At 49.1% G+C, this 15863-nt stretch overlaps 1 protein-coding gene across 2 annotated transcripts in view; it reads left to right on the top strand.

Annotated features, from left to right (window-relative positions):
* LOC130199890 (prickle-like protein 2) overlaps positions 1–11210 on the top strand; it is a 66324-nt gene extending 55114 nt beyond the window's left edge. For both annotated transcript variants that reach the window (XM_056423731.1, XM_056423730.1), the window contains exons 3-9: positions 2455–2568; positions 2650–2787; positions 4867–5070; positions 6177–6363; positions 8994–9148; positions 9241–10087; positions 10216–11210. In XM_056423731.1, the coding sequence (XP_056279706.1) occupies positions 2455–2568; positions 2650–2787; positions 4867–5070; positions 6177–6363; positions 8994–9148; positions 9241–10087; positions 10216–11195 (2625 nt within the window). In that variant the 3' untranslated portion in view covers positions 11196–11210. The remainder of the gene's footprint in view (positions 1–2454; positions 2569–2649; positions 2788–4866; positions 5071–6176; positions 6364–8993; positions 9149–9240; positions 10088–10215) is intronic.
* Positions 11211–15863: the final 4653 nt, after the last annotated feature.

Below are 15863 nucleotides of genomic sequence, written 5' to 3'. Positions count from 1 at the left end.
CTAGTCACAGGTCTGTCTAGTCACAGGTCTGTCTAGTCACAGGTCTATGTCTAGTCACAGGTCTGTCTAGTCACAGGTCTCTGTCTAGTCACAGGTCTGTCTAGTCACAGGTCTGTCTAGTCACAGGTATGTCTAGTCACAGGTCTGTCTAGTCACAGGTCTGTCTAGTCACAGGTCTGTCTAGTCACAGGTCTATGTCGAGTCACATGCACTATAACATGCACTAAAAGGCTACACAAACACACACACACACAGATGCTTTCTGTTATCTTCTGAAGAACCTTTGACTTGTTTATGTTGCATCTCAATTCACATGCAGCATAAATCTGCAGCTCTGATGATGATGGTGATGATGCTGATGATGCTGATGATGATGATGGTGATGATGATGATGATGATGAATACCGAGCTGGCTCTTCCTCACGAGGATCCACCACAAAAGAAGAAAGAAAAGACAACTGAACAGAACAGATTGACAACAAAAGGAACGAAACGTCAGCAGAAAATAAAATCTGGACACGCAGACATCGACTACAGAGGCTTTGCAGCCGCACACACACACACACACACACACACACACACACACACACACACACACACACACACGGTACAGCAAAGTAACACGTCGCTAGGCAACAGAGATGGAGGATGGTGCTGAAGGCTGTAATACCTGCCTGATGGGTCTGATGAACCTACTGCACCTGAACGCAGCCCTTTCAGTGTAGAGTGATGTAAAGTTATGTAACAGTCAAACTCCTGTGAGTGCCTCTTCGGCTTCATACACACATTTTAAAAAATTGAATCTTGTGTAGCCGAAACGGACTAAATGGAACCGAACCGGTCAGAAGAATTTTATTATTTGGTCGATTAAGTTCCCGCGGCATTTGAAGGAGATGTTTAAAACAAGACAATGCATCATTGTTGTGATTTATTTATTTTATGCCAGCCGTCGTCGTGGAAACCGACAGCGAGTAGGAAGCTCAACAAGAAAAATGCCAACGTGACGGTGTAAATCAAACGTCTCTGATTCCCCGTCACCAAAATTTGAATTTACGTATATTAATAAACTTGTTTCATTTATTCAAACCCGAAAAGCAATTTCTCTGAACACACTTTTTATAACTGCGAACGCAGCGTTGTTGTTGTTGTTTTTCATTCTTCCATTTAATGAATTGCTCCGTATTGAAGCCCAGAGGAACGAAGTGGTTGGAGTCTAATTGTAAATGTGTATTGATGTCAGGCTCATTTACCTTGAACGAGCGAATGCAGTCAGCCTGAAGAGATGTTTATTTGTTTGTGTTTGTTTGTCTTTGTTTCAGACTCACGATATACAGGACTGTCTCAGAAAATTAGAATATTGTGATAAAGTTCTTTATTTTCTGTAATGCAATTAAAAAAACAAAAATGTCATGCATTCTGGATTCATTACAAATCAACTGAAATATTGCAAGCCTTTTATTCTTTTAATATTGCTGATTATGGCTTACAGCTTAAGAAAACTCTAAAATCCTATCTCATAAAATTTTAATATTTCCTCAGACCAAGTAAAAAAAAAGATTTATAACAGCTGAGTGTTTGTCAAGGCTCAGGAAACCCTTGCAGGTGTTTCGAGTTAATTAGACAATTCAAGTGATTTGTTTAATACCCTACTAGTATACTTTTTCATGATATTCTAATATTTAGAGATAGAATATTTGAGTTTTCTTAAGCTGTAAGCCATAATCAGCAATAAATCAGAATAAAAGGCTTGCAATATTTCAGTTGATTTGTAATGAATCCAGAATGCATGACATTTTTGTTTTTTTAATTGCATTACAGAAAATAAAGAACTTCATCACAATATTCTAATTTTCTGAGACAGTCCTGTATATTATAATATATATTCTATATATAAAATAATATATAAAATATGTATGTATATATATATATTATATCTATATTTGCATATTATTATATATGTTATATATTATATATAGTATATATAATATATTATATATATTATATAGATATTATATATATATCTATATTATATTATGTATATTATATGTATATACTAGATAGACAGATATGTAAATAATATTTATATATATATACGTATATATATATATATATCTGTATATATGTTGTTTATATGTTTATATTATATAGATATTACATATATATTATATATAATATATATAATATTATATACATATAATGTATACATGGGTTTTGGGCTTTGGGTTTTGAGCTTTGCGCTTTGGGTTTTGGCTTTGGGTTTTGGGCTTTGGGTTTTGGGCTTTGGGCTTTGGGTTTTGGGTTTTGGGCTTAGGGTTTGGGCTTTGGGTTTTGGGCTTTGGGTTTTGGGGTTTGGGCTTTGGGCTTTGGGTTTTGGTTTTGGGCTTTGAGCTTTGGGCTTTGGGCTTTGGGTTTGGACTTTGGGCTTTGGGTTCACCTCCTGCGGTTCTGTTTCAGGTGCATCAGTACTACAACTCCTTACCTGAGGAGAAGGTCCCGTACATCAACAGCCCCGGAGAGAAGCACCGCATCAAGCAGCTGCTGCACCAGCTGCCCGCGCACGACAATGAGGTGACCCACCTCTTTGACTCCGATGATGACGATGATGATGATGATGGTGATGATGATGATGACGACGTCGTGTCCGTTCAGGTGCGTTACTGCAACGGGCTGGACGAGGACGAGAAGCGAGAGCTGAAGCTGTTCAGCATCCAGAGGAAGAAGGAGAACCTGGGCCGAGGGAACATCCGGCCGTTCCCCCTCAACATGACGGGGGCCGTCTGTGACAAGGTGAGGGCCACGCCCGGGTTCTACTGAGGGGAGAGAACCTCAGAGAACCCTTTGTGTTCTTCATATCGTGCTCTCGGATAGATCGTAAAGACGTAAAGATGAAAACATATTTGTATCATTTCATTCACCATCTTCTCATCCTCCCTTTCCTCATCTTAGTTTGTGTTCTACTTCTTCTCTGCCTCTTCTACCCCCTTCCTTCCTTTTCCTCTATTCTCGTCTCCTCCCCTTCCTTCTTTTTCTTCTCTTCTCTCATCCTTTCTTTACCTTTATTCTCCCATCCACTTATTTTCACTCTCATCTCCTTTCCTTCTTCCTTTTTCCTCTTTTCTAATTCCTTTTCTTTCCCTTTCCTCTTATTTTTCCTCTTTCCTTTCCTCCCCTCACGTCTCATCGCCTTATTACATTTCATATTGTTTCCATTAATCTCCGTTTCTTTCCCTTTCCTCATATTATTTCCTTTACTCGCATCTTCCTTCCTCTCTTTTTCTTTAATCTAACTTTTCCAAAATGTGTTTTCCTTCCCTCTCTCCTGCCCTTCCCTCCTCTTCTTCCCTTCCCTCCTCTCCTTTCCTCTCCTCGTATCCCTTCCCTTCTTCCCTTCTTCCCTCCTTCCCTCGTCTCCTCTCCTCTCCTTCCCCTGTCTCCTCTCCTCTCCCCCTCTCCTCTTCTCCTCTCCTTCTCTCCTTCCCATGTCTCCTCTCATCTCCTCTTCTCCCCTTCCCTCTACCCTCCCCTCCCCCCTGCTCTCCTTCTCCCCTTCCCTCCTCTCCTCTACTTCTCTCCTTCCCTCCTTCCTTCCTTCCCTTCTCTCCTTCCCCTGTCTCCTCTCGTCTCCTCTTCTCCCCTTCCCTCTACCCTCCCCTCCCCCCTGCTCTCCTTCTCCCCTTCCCTCCTCTCCTCTACTTCTCTCCTTCCCTCCTTCCTTCCCTCTCCTTCCACTGTCTCCTCTCATCTCCTCTTCTCCCCTTCCCTCTACCCTCCCCCCTGCCTCCTTCTCCCTTCCTCCTCTCCTCTCTTCTCTCCTTCCTCCTTCCTTCCTTCCTTCTCTCCTTCCCTGTCTCCTCTCCCCTTCTCTCTCCCCTCCCCTCCCCCCCTGCTCTCCTTCTCCCCTTCCCTCCTCTCCTCTACTTCTCTCCTTCTCTCCTTCCCTCCTTCCCTCCTCTCCTTCCCTCTCCTCTCCTCTCCTTCCCCTGTCTCCTCTCGTCTCCTCTTCTCCCCTTCCCTACCCTCCCTCCCCTGCCTCCTTCTCCCTTCCCTCCTCTCCTCTACTTCTCTCCTTCCCTCCTTCCTTCCTTCCCTTCTCTCCTTCCCCTGTCTCCTCTCGTCTCCTCTTCTCCCTTCCCCACCCTCCCTCCCCTGCCTCCTCCTCCCCCCTTCCTCCTTCCTCTCCTTCTCCTCCTCTTCTCCCTTCTCCTCTCCTCTACTTCTCTCCTTCCTCCTTCCTCCTGTCTCCTTCCCCTGTCTCCTCTTCTCCTCTTCTCCCTCTCACCCTCCCTCCCCTGCTCTCCTTCTCCCCGTCCCTCCTCTCCTCTACTTCTCTCCTTCCCTCCTTCCTTCCCTCCTCTCCTTCCCCTGTCTCCTCTCGTCTCCTCTTCTCCCCTTCCCTCTACCCTCCCTCCCCCCTTCTCTCCTTCTCCCCTTTCCTCCTCTCCTCTTCTTCTCTCCTTTCCTCCTTCCTTCCTTCTTCTCTCCCTTCCCTCCCTCCTCTCGTCTCCTCTTCTCCCTTCCTCTACCCTCCCCTCCCCCCTGCTCTCCTTCTCCCCTTCCCTCCTCTCCTCTACTTCTCTCCTTCCCTCCTTCCTTCCCTCTCCTTCTCTCCTTCCCCTGTCTCCTCTCGTCTCCTCTTCTCCCCTTCCCTCTACCCTCCCCTCCCCCCTGCTCTCCTTCTCCCCTTCCCTCCTCTCCTCTACTTCTCTCCTTCCCTCCTTCCTTCCCTCCTCTCCTTCCCCTGTCTCCTCTGGTCTCCTCTTCTCCCCTTCCCTCTACCCTCCCCTCCCCCCTGCTCTCCTTCTCCCCTTCCCTCCTCTCCTCTACTCCTCTCCTTCCCCCCCCCGCCCCCGCCCCCCCCCCCCGCAGTGCGGCGGTCCGGTGGGCGGAGGCGACCTGGTGGTCCTGGCGGCCCGGGCGGGTCACGGGAAGTGTTGGCACCCCCAGTGCTTTGTGTGCGGCGCGTGTGACGAGCTGCTGGTGGACCTCATCTACTTCTACCAGGACGGCGGCGTGCTGTGCGGCCGGCACCACGCCGAGCGCATGAAGCCACGCTGCTGCGCCTGCGACGAGGTCAGTCCGGACCCCCGGAGACCGGGAGGAGGGGCCCGCAGCTCAGAGACCTGGATGTGGCCGAGACCGGTCTGGGGAGACCCTCGGGGGCCTTCGGGGGCCTCGGGGGTCTCACCGTGATGCGATGAAAACAATAATAACAATATTAATAACTCTGCTTAAGGTTGTTTACGTAAAGTGTGTATGTGTGTGTGTGTGTCTGTGTATGTATGTGTATATAAGTGTGTGTATGTGTGTGTGTGTGTGTGTGTGTGTAGGGGTGTGTGTGTGTCTGTGTATGTATGTGTATATATGTGTGTGTGTATATGTGTGTGTATGTGTGTGTGTGTAGGGATGTGTGTGTATGTATGTGTATATATATGTGTGTATATGTGTGTGTACGTGTGTGTATATGTGTGTGTGTGTGTGTGTGTGTATGTGAGTGTGTGTTTAGGGGTGTGTGTGTATGTGAGTCTGTGTGTGTAGGGGTGTGTGTGTGTGTATTTGTGTGTGTGTGTGTTGGAGAGCTGAGACCACCGAGAGTTCTTCAGTCATTTTGCATTCATTTGATTGATATGGAAATCCATTGCTATTTATTTAAGGGATTTTTTTCATATTTTATCTTAAAACTAGGAGAAATAAACCATCGGGTGGATTAGAAGACGACCCACTGACATACGTGTCACGTGACCAGGCAGCCCGTTGTCAAAGAAACAAGGCTCCGCCCCCTACGCACAAAAACCCCCTTAGCATCTTAAAGAGTTTTCAGCGCCTTACTTAGTGAGTGTGAGTTTAGTTTATGTACTTATGGCGCTTTCTCCCTAAACTTAACCGAGTGGTTTTATTTCCTGAACACCAAACGAGTATTTCTTTTCCACCGAGGGACGATATGTGACGAGTCGGGGTTGAGCGCGTGTCGGACGAGGGATCAAACCCGTTAAGAAACCCTCCTGTTGTACAGGGGGAACATAAAAAGATATTGTGAAAATAATAACGGGCCTAGGAGGGCGCCCTGAGGTACTCCAAGCACCGGCCAACATGATTCAGCTTCTTTCGTAATGGGTTCGCAACTAATCTTCCGTGTTGCTGTTTTCCTGGCTGACGAACACGATGTCTTCTTCACGCAGATCATCTTCGCTGACGAGTGCACCGAGGCCGAGGGCCGGCACTGGCACATGAGGCACTTCTGTTGCTACGAGTGCGAGGCCGCCCTCGGCGGCCAGCGCTACATCATGAAGGACGGCCAGCCTCACTGCTGCAACTGCTTCGAGTCGCTCTACGCCGAGTACTGCGACGCGTGCGGAGAACACATCGGTACGTGTCTCGGGAGACGTACTATTACGGTGTGTCAAACTGGAGGTCCCGTGCTCGATATAAAATGAGAATCTGAATGCGATAGATACGTTTAACAATATTTAATGGCAAGAAGCCTAAGCAGTCAATTGAAGCTACGATCATAGGGCCGACCGGAATATTACGCCACAGACTAAAAGCAAAGTAGCTGATACACTCAAAGAAATGACTCATTGGATGAACTCAATTAAATTGTTGGCAGGTTTTCCATCCAATAATTATATGCAACTCCAACTCAAATTTAGCACATCAGTGCAATACAATGTAATTAAGTTAGTCCAACTCATTTGTATCAAATACATCTAAAATAAAATAACGATATTCATTAAATTAAATTAATTTGTGTTTGTCCAACTCAAAATATAAACTAACTAACTAACTAAGAAAATATGCAAACTCCACACAGAAGGAAAGCCCCAACTGGGAATTGAACCCACGGACCTCTGGCTTTGAGGCGACAGTGCTAGCCACTACACCACCGTACAGCCCTGAAAGTGTCTTCACCTTGTAAACAACTGATTTTCATCTGGCGCATGCACAAAGGGTAGTCCTCAATGAAACACATTTATTTTGAGTTGATATGCACACCATCTAACCTAAATAAATCTAATAAATGAAAGAATTCATACATTTTGTGTTCCACCCATTGAATATAAATATCTATTTTTGTAATTGATTTATTTAAATGTATCAAACAATATTTAAATGTGTCACCTCGAAGAAGGGCTTGAATCGTTTTTGTGAGTGTAACCTAAATAAATCTAATAAATGAAAGTATTCATACATTTTGTGTTACACCCATTCAAAATAAATATCTTCGTTTTGTAATTGATTTATTTAAATGTATCAAACAATATTTAAATGTGTCACCTCTAAGAAGGGCTTGAATCGTTTTTTTGAGTGTAGGGAACTGTCTTGTAACTTTCCTACCGTCTAGAGCAGTGGTCCCCAAACTACGGCTCGCGGGCCGGATCCGGCCCGCCTCCACATTTGGACCGGCCCCCTGAACAATACCAGAGACGCGTTCCGATTTATTATTTTTTTCACCTGGCCCGCTGCCGTTGAGATTGCAGTGAGACGCGGAGAAAATGTGGAGTGTTGCTCTTCGCAATAAAACATCTTTGATGGGACGTGTCGCGTCTCGGCCAATCAGCGTTCAGATGTCCACAGCGTTTGGGAAGTTAGGTTAGCTTGAATGTTACTCCGCTACATCTGCTGCTGTCACGCTGCACGGTGTAGCGATATACAAAAAAAAACGATTCAAGCCCTTCTTAGAGGTGACACATTTAAATATTGTTTGATACATTTAAATAAATCAATTACAAAAATAGATGTTTATATTTAATGGGTGTAACACAAAATGTATGAATACTTTCATTTATTAGATTTATTTAAGTTACACTCACAAAAATGATTCAAGCCCTTCTTAGAGGTGACACATTTAAATATTGTTTGATACATTTAAATAAATCAATTACAAAAATAGATTTTTATATTTAATGGGTGTAACACAAAATGTATGAATACTTTCATTTATTAGATTTATTTAGGTTAGATGGTGTGCATATCAACTCAAAATAAATGTGTTTCATTGAGGACTACCCTTTGTGCATGCGCTTTCTGAAAATCAGTTGTTTGCATGAGGTGAAGACACTTTCAGGGCTGTACGGTGGTGTAGTGGCTAGCACTGTCGCCTCAAAGCCAGAGGGCCGTGGGTTCAATTCCCAGTCGGGGTGTTCCTTCTGTGTGGAGTTTGCATATTTTGTTAGTTAGTTTATAAAAGTCCCCCATGTCACTCTCCTGCTTCAAGCAACGTCACGGACTTCAACCGGCTTCCAACTCATGTGTCAACATTGAAACAATAAACTAACTTTCATTCTCACGCGGCATACATATAATCATAAACACGCATACAATTATAAACATTACTTCTGCCATTGACATATACACAGAGTAGACATTACCTCTATGCTTCATAACACATCAACAACAATATCAATATTCTCCCTTATATTTCCTGTGATAATATCTTGCTATATGTATTAATTTAAAGCACAAACGTTTCCTATGTACATGTGCAAAGTCAAAATGACCTATTACAACTTAACAGAACCTAGAACACGTCTGTCGGACGTTTTATCGGCTGTGAAGGGGCGGAGCCTGTGCAGCGAGACGTGGATGCTTATCATCGTCCCCGAGCTCCGGGAACAGTGGAAGCGTGTTTCACAAAGACGCTCCCACGTCGAATCCAGATGGGAGCTGTGAAAGATGATTACTTCCCAGAGCCGGGGAGCTCGCGAAATGAAGTCTCATCGTGTTGCGAGCGAAGATTCAGAAACGGCTTCTTTAGGCAGGAAGGGAGAAAAAAAGCTTGTTTTTATTTATATATATCTGACCGAAATGAGCTTAACCTCCCGGCTAACGGCTCATTAGCCGCACAGGCTTTGCGGAGCGCTGCCATCACATTACCATCTTTAAACCGTTAGCGATAGACTGCTTGTGCGCCGACTAATAAACTGGCCGGCTTGCGATGTTGTAAAAAATAATGGGCTGTTGTCGTCTTCCTCCTCCACCCCCTCCTCTCACCGAAGGCATCGACCAAGGCCAGATGACGTACGACGGGCAGCACTGGCACGCCACCGAGGAGTGCTTCTGCTGCGCCCGGTGCAAGCGCTCCCTGCTGGGCCGGCCCTTCCTGCCGAAGCAGGGCCACATCTTCTGCTCGCGCTCCTGCAGCGCCGGACAGGTGACGAGAAAAAAACATCAGAAGGTTTTTTTATTCTTCTTCATATCAGCGGTCGATTCACCGAACTCGATTCTCTCATTTGGACCGACCAGGACCCGGACGAGTCCGACTCCTCGGACTCGGCCTTCCAGAGCGCCCGTTCCCGCGAGTCCCGCCACAGCACCAAGATCGGCAAAAAGGAGCGGCGGAGCGGCGAGGCCCGCCAGTCCGCTCCTCCTCCTCCTCCTCCTCCTCCTCCTCCTCCGCCGCCGCCGCCGCCGCCGATGCCCGACCGGCTGTCCGTGGAGACCGACCCCCTCTCGGTTCAGTTGGACCGCCTGAGCCTCTCGTCGAGCCAGACCCCGAGCAGGACGCCCAACCGCACGCCCAACCGCACGCCCAACCGCACGCCCAACCGCACGCCCAGCCGCGCCCCGAGCCTGAACCAGGTGTGGATGAGCCGCGACGACCCCTACGTCCCGGCGGCCTACGAGGGCCCCCAGCGGGAACCCTCCCCCACGCCGGCGCCCACACACCTGCTGGCTCAGTGTAACCCGAGGCAGGGCTACAACCCCAACGCCAACGCTCATCCTCCGGCTCAGACCGCCGCCAACCCGGGGAAGAGGCCCGACTCCTGGGGCAAGGAACAAGGCAACGCCAAGAGGACCCCCATGGCCGCTCTGAGGGGCCACTCCTTCAACGAGAACTGGACCCACCACAGCCAGGACGAGTTCAGGCCCAACAAGCTGCGCACCCAGATGAGCTTCAACGAGATGTCGAGCCAGAACCAGGGCTTCTCTGACAAGAGGAGCATCAGCCTGCACGGATTCCAGAGGGACGGCCGACCCCCGCTGACCAGGAGGAACCCCATCAACGCCACGAGCTTCAACGAGCGCCTCGCCCCTCTGGAGCAGACTCCTCGCGGCTCTGCGGATTCCCTCCTCATGTCCAATGCTACAGGTACGGTGATGTGAACGCCACAGCCAGGTGCGGGCCGTCCTCCACCTCTTAGTTGAGACACTTGTTAATCCACGATATGACAGAATGCCAAACGGTATGAATATGTGACATGTGGTTTCTGGTTCTAGCGGGGAACTCTCTGGACGGGGTGAGTAAGCGCCAGGAGCACCTGTCGAGGTTCTCCATGCCCGACCTGAGCAAAGACTCCGGCGTGAACGTGTCCGAGAAGAGCCACATGGGCACCCTGAGCTCCTCGGTCCAGTGCCACAGCACCGAGTCCCTGTCGTCCTCCCGGCCCTACGGCCACAACGTGTACGACCCGCTGAGCGTCGGCTACCCGCTGCGGTACTGGGACGGCCCGCAGCCGCCGCTGGGCTACGACGGCAAAGGCCGCGTCGGGGTGATGGGCAGCAGCGGCAACCTGCGGGCGGCTCCCATGAGCGACCGGATGCCCCGCCGCCACGTCAACGGGCTGGAACCCGCGGCGGCGGCGGCGCAGCAGGAGCCGCAGCCGAGGCGCCGCAAGCACCACCGCGGGAACCACCACGGCGGCGGGCAGCACCGAGCGGGTTCCGGCCGCCACCACCACAAGCGCTCCCGCCGCTCCCGCTCCGACAACGCCTTGCACCTGGCGGCGGACCGACCCGCTCAAATGGCGGAACCGCCGTACCGCCGCGTCCAGGAGGATTACGACCGATTCTCTGCCGGGAACGCCGCCCGGGAGCTGTCCGGTCCGGAGCCGCCGGGCGGGTACAGGCAGCAGCCCCAGAGGCCCTGCCCCCGCACCACCTCTGACCTCACCCTGCAGAACGCCGGCTGGCAGCCGGCAGGGCCGGGCGGGCCGTGCTGGGCCGACGGGTACGCGGAGGCCGCCGATCCCTGGTGCTCCAGCTGCTCCGAGTCCTCCGAGTCGGAGGCGGACGAGGGCTACTTCCTGGGCGAGCCGATCCCGCGGCCCGTGCATCTCTGCAACATCAACAACGAGGAGCTGCGCCATCGCTACAGCCCCTCCGGGGGCGCGGCGCACCACGGACCTCTGCACGGACCGACCCACGGCCAGCTGCACGGCCGCCAGAGGAGGAAGAGCAAAAACTGCATCCTCTCTTAGGAGTGGAGCAGGAAGGGGGGGTGGGGAGGGAGAGAGGGAGAGAGAGAGAGGGAGGGGAAAGGTGTTTAAGCAACAAAGAGGTGGAATAGAGGGAGTGGGAAGGTGTGTTTGTGTGTGTTGGGGTAAAAAAAGGCCTATTTTCTCTTGTGCTTGTGAGCCTACACAACTCTACTCTGGTTAGTGTGTGTGTGTGTGTGTGTGTGTGTGTGTGTGTGTGTGTGTGTGTGTGTGTGTGTGTATTTGTACACCTACACGGAGTGATCCAATCACAAGAGGGGAGCTCAGCTGGCTTACGCAACAGGAATGTTTTTTTACGCCGAGAGAGGTCGACTGCCCCGACGGAACCGGGCAGCGCCGATGGACCCGACCTCTAAACACGACGCGGTGGTGGAGGTCAAAGGTCAAACGGCCGTGGCGTGTTCCGTGTGGACCCAGACTGGACTCTAAGCCGGGTCGTGGTTCACCTCAGAGGGATCACCTTGTACAAATAGTCTGTTGAACTTCGTGCTCCGCGTAGCCGGCTCTCCACGCTTCACCGGTGGGGAGGGAGGCGGAGCTCCGGCCAGACTCCGCCTCCTCCCCCCCCCCCCCCCCCCCCCCGGCCATTCAGACACCGTGACGTCAGGTATGGTCCCGTTTTCTCTTCTGCGACATGCTTTTGGGTTTTTTTAGTTACCCATAGACGATTAAGAATTATAATGATGATGACAATAATAACAATGCAAATAATAATGACGATAGTATATTAAAGAATAATACCTGTTAAATGTATATATAGTAATAAACTTATTTAAGTGATGGATGTAGTAATGTAAATGTTCTGTACATATGGTCTTAAATATTTATATATTTTGTAACTAAAGAATCATTATTTGTATCACATGATGTAGAGGTAGGGAGACGTGCATGTTGATTTGTTGTTGTTGTCTCATACAGAAAATAAAGTGTACTTCAATGAACAACCAGCGAGTTGCATCAGCAGGCGTTCTGATTGGTCGGCTCGAGCGACGCGCACTCAGGTCCGCAACATTGTGTCAGCGTTTGTTTTTAAGTCATTTTATAGCAAAAAAACATGAAATAAAAAGACATTTGAAATCTAAATCAACATTTGAGTTACAGCTGCATAGTTGCAGATATACATAAAATATTATTATTAATATCATTATTTTAGGTATTTGTGGATTTAGATTACAGCGTAAAATTATTTTGTGTAATCCAAACATTTCCAAATTTATTGAAAAAAGATTTAAGAATTTCTTGTCTTCACATGTTTTTTATCAGACGAATTATACATATATATTCATAGATATAGATATACATATAAACATACATAAATATTCATATATATAGACATACATATATACATTGCATATATATATACACACACATACATATATATATATATAAACAAAAAAATGTTGTAGGGATACCTACATTTGGTAGTTATGTCTCCTCCAATTCCCAGAATGCAACTGGATAGCATCTTACATTGGACCCTCCATCCCTGGTCAACCCCGATGACTTCACTGTGACATCATTTTTGAGCGGCTGAATAGAAGGATTATTATTATGTGAAATTGGTGCACTGTCCCTTTAAGAACCCCGAGTGCAACACTTCACTTCTAGTGTTCAACACAGAAAGTGGCAAATAAAACAATGTGTGTGTGTGCACAAAGTGTGTGTGTGCAGGATGGGAAGTGCAGTGTGTGTGTGAGGGTGGGTGGTGTGAGTGAGGAGTTCACACAAGTCTCAAACTGAGGAGTCACTCCGTCTCAGTTCGGAGTGTGCTCACCTGCGTGATTCGGGAGGCTGTGTCTGTCGCAGCAGCTCTGGGGAGTCTGTTGTTCGGGTGGTGGTGGGCGGATCCTTCCCCCGCCCTCCTGGCTGTCTCTGCCCCTGTGTGCACAAGTCCTGCAGGGTGGGGCTGTAGTCTCCTCAGTGTGCCTCTGTAGTTTCCTAGGAGCAGCAACTTTTGCCGACTGGCTCTGAGTGCTAAACCAACCAGGCTGTGATGCAGGGCAGAAGGTCTCTACAACTCTGGCAGAAGGACTGGACCTTTACCTCCTGAGCTTCCACTCCTGATTTCCTCAGCTGCCAAAGGAGGTGCTGGCTGCCTTGCCTTTCTCCAGAGTGTCCTTGCCTTCCTGACCCATCAGATCTGTGTTTTGACTCCCATCAGCAGTCCTCGGTACTCTCTCCTGCCCCAGTCTCTCAATCCTCTCGGTGTGATTGTCCTGTTGTTGTACTCCCTAAAAGTCACAATCCAGCTCTGTAGTTTGGCCTATGATGAGGCAGTTGTCCTGGCATTCCACCAGGTGACATTGTCCTCCTCCAAGTTGTAAAGTCACCTGCTGTCCGGAGATCGTCAACCACCACATGTATGATGATGCCAAACTTGATGATGGTGTTGAGCTGAACCCACACACAGTAGGCCTCTCGAGTACAGGAGTCTGGGGCTAGACCGTTGTGTGGGGGATCCCAGGTAGGGGTAGGAGTCTCCACCCCACCCCTGGCGAGTCAAAGTCAGGCAGGAGCACAGGGGGATCCAAGCACCACCTGGTGTTCAGTCATCAAGGTTCCAGGCCAGTCTGCCAGCCAAGCTGGACTATGGTGTTGAAAGCTGAACTATAATCAATGAACAGCAGTCTCATAAGGCCCCCTGTCCAGCATGAGATGAGAGAGCAGCCCCGGCCTGGGAACAGCATCATCCGAGTGTGGATCTTGTTAAGGCGATAAGCAACATGCGGCCCTGTTTAAGGGAGAGAGTGTGGCAGCAGATGGATCGAGGATCATTTCGGCATTTAGGGACCACGGAGGTTAGCATTTCAGCGTGGTCATCATTCCCAGCTGAGAAGCATTTGGGACCTCTCAGGATAGTGATGGGGGGAAGTGAGTAAAACGGGACTCAGCCAGGGGTAGTGCTGAATATTGTGGTGAACACTGAGGCTGGTGATATTGCTGTCTGCACAGAACAGATATGCCACCTCCCACCCCTGCAGTTTGACCTTCACTCCTCAACAGAGCCCTCCCCACACTCCTCCTCAGTCACAGACAGGTACTATCGTGGGTACTGCTCTCAGTGGACGCTTCAATAGTTGTTAAAGAATGCTCGTAGCGCTCAAGGTTAAGCAGCCTCAAACTGCAGCATAAATGAGTTCAGGTCGCCCGCTAGATGCGCTGGCACTCCTCATTGCTTGTTGGGCACTCACCATGGTGATGGGCCGTAGCTGGTAGCCTGGGCGCATGCGTCGCGCTGCTCCTGCTTGGCGCCAGGTGTTGTCTGGGTACTCTCGTAGCCCTCTTCACCGCCTCCTCAGTCCATAGACCGCTGCCTCACTACTGGCCTCTGTTGACTGCAAGACCGAGTTATAGGCAGTGCGCCCGTATCCTCACACCGCCGATGCTCACAGCCAACCCACGGCTTTTCTCACAGCCCGACTTTTTGGGTCTACGGGGGACGAGCTTTATCACGATGGGGTTACTGGAGGTTTCATTGCTACTCAGAATCAGCTGATTCGCTGGGAGGCGGATTGCTATGAGGGATCGACTGGACGCATGTCGCCCCTGCTACTCAATAGCTCTCGATTCTGCGTCTCTGATCGCATGCTCGTCCTCGTCGCTTTGGCCAGTATGCCTTCGTCAGATTCTATACTCGCGATTAAGAAAAATGGTGCATGGTCTGAGCGAAATGGCGCGGGAGAGAGACAGCCTCCTCGGCCTGAGAGACAGCCTTAGTGGCACGCGTTCTTTTTTCCTCTGGTAGCAACGTCTTGATGCTGGTAGCAACAGCATGACTTTTTTTTAGGTACTGTTAAAGTCCCAAGTTTGCACCACCACACAGCCGCTGCCACTTATTTCTGAGATATGCTCCCTAACACATCATGGTGGTCCGGAGAAGTGCTACGCGTGTCCGCTTGTGGTGGAATGTGTGACGGCTGTGGTGATGACCCCGCTGAACTCTGCCGAAAGAGGAAGAAATGGGATGTATGAGATGATCAGATGTTGTTCCAGATGGAGCAGGAAAACGTAGAAGATTCTCTGGGTTCTGGGGTCACACCATGTTGTCAGAAGCAAACCCCTCCACCCCAGATTTACTAGACTCTCCGTTCTGTCTGCACGGAAAAAACAGAAGGACTCCGGTTGGGCATATACTCGATCGCGGCCACCAGACAGCTATGTTGGCATATGCAATAGGCAAAGATGTCGGTCGCATATCGGTTCCCGATGAATTATCCTGCTTATCATCTATCTCCATTTCCTGAGACTGGCAAGAAAGGAAAGTGGGCAAGGGCAAAGGTGGGTGAGTGGGCTTGAACTGCAGCCCTTCGCGACCTTCCCGCTTCTCGTTGTTTTCGCTGCCTCCCGTAGTCCGCTGCCCACCGTTGTTGTGGTTCGTCGCCACAATCTCTGTAGCCGCTTGATCGATGGGAAAAGTGGACAAAACCTGGACAAAGCGCTTGTTTTATGGAAAGGTTATCAAAACCTTGGTGTTGTATGTTATTAGTGAAGTGCATGGAAAATGTGAAAATAATAAAAAACTAAAAAGAAAAAAAAACACAACACAATCAGTTGGAGCTGACGGGCGGGCGATGGACAGCAACGCGCCATCCTGAATAATCTCAAACACGTCTTTGAAATATTTCTGTGCTGCAACTTCCTGTTATCTGC

Source organism: Pseudoliparis swirei, chromosome 9, assembly GCF_029220125.1.
Source record: "Pseudoliparis swirei isolate HS2019 ecotype Mariana Trench chromosome 9, NWPU_hadal_v1, whole genome shotgun sequence".
NCBI lineage: Eukaryota > Metazoa > Chordata > Actinopteri > Perciformes > Liparidae > Pseudoliparis > Pseudoliparis swirei.
The sequence above is the reverse complement of the archived record's forward strand: the minus strand, read 5'-3'. Positions and strand labels throughout refer to the sequence as shown.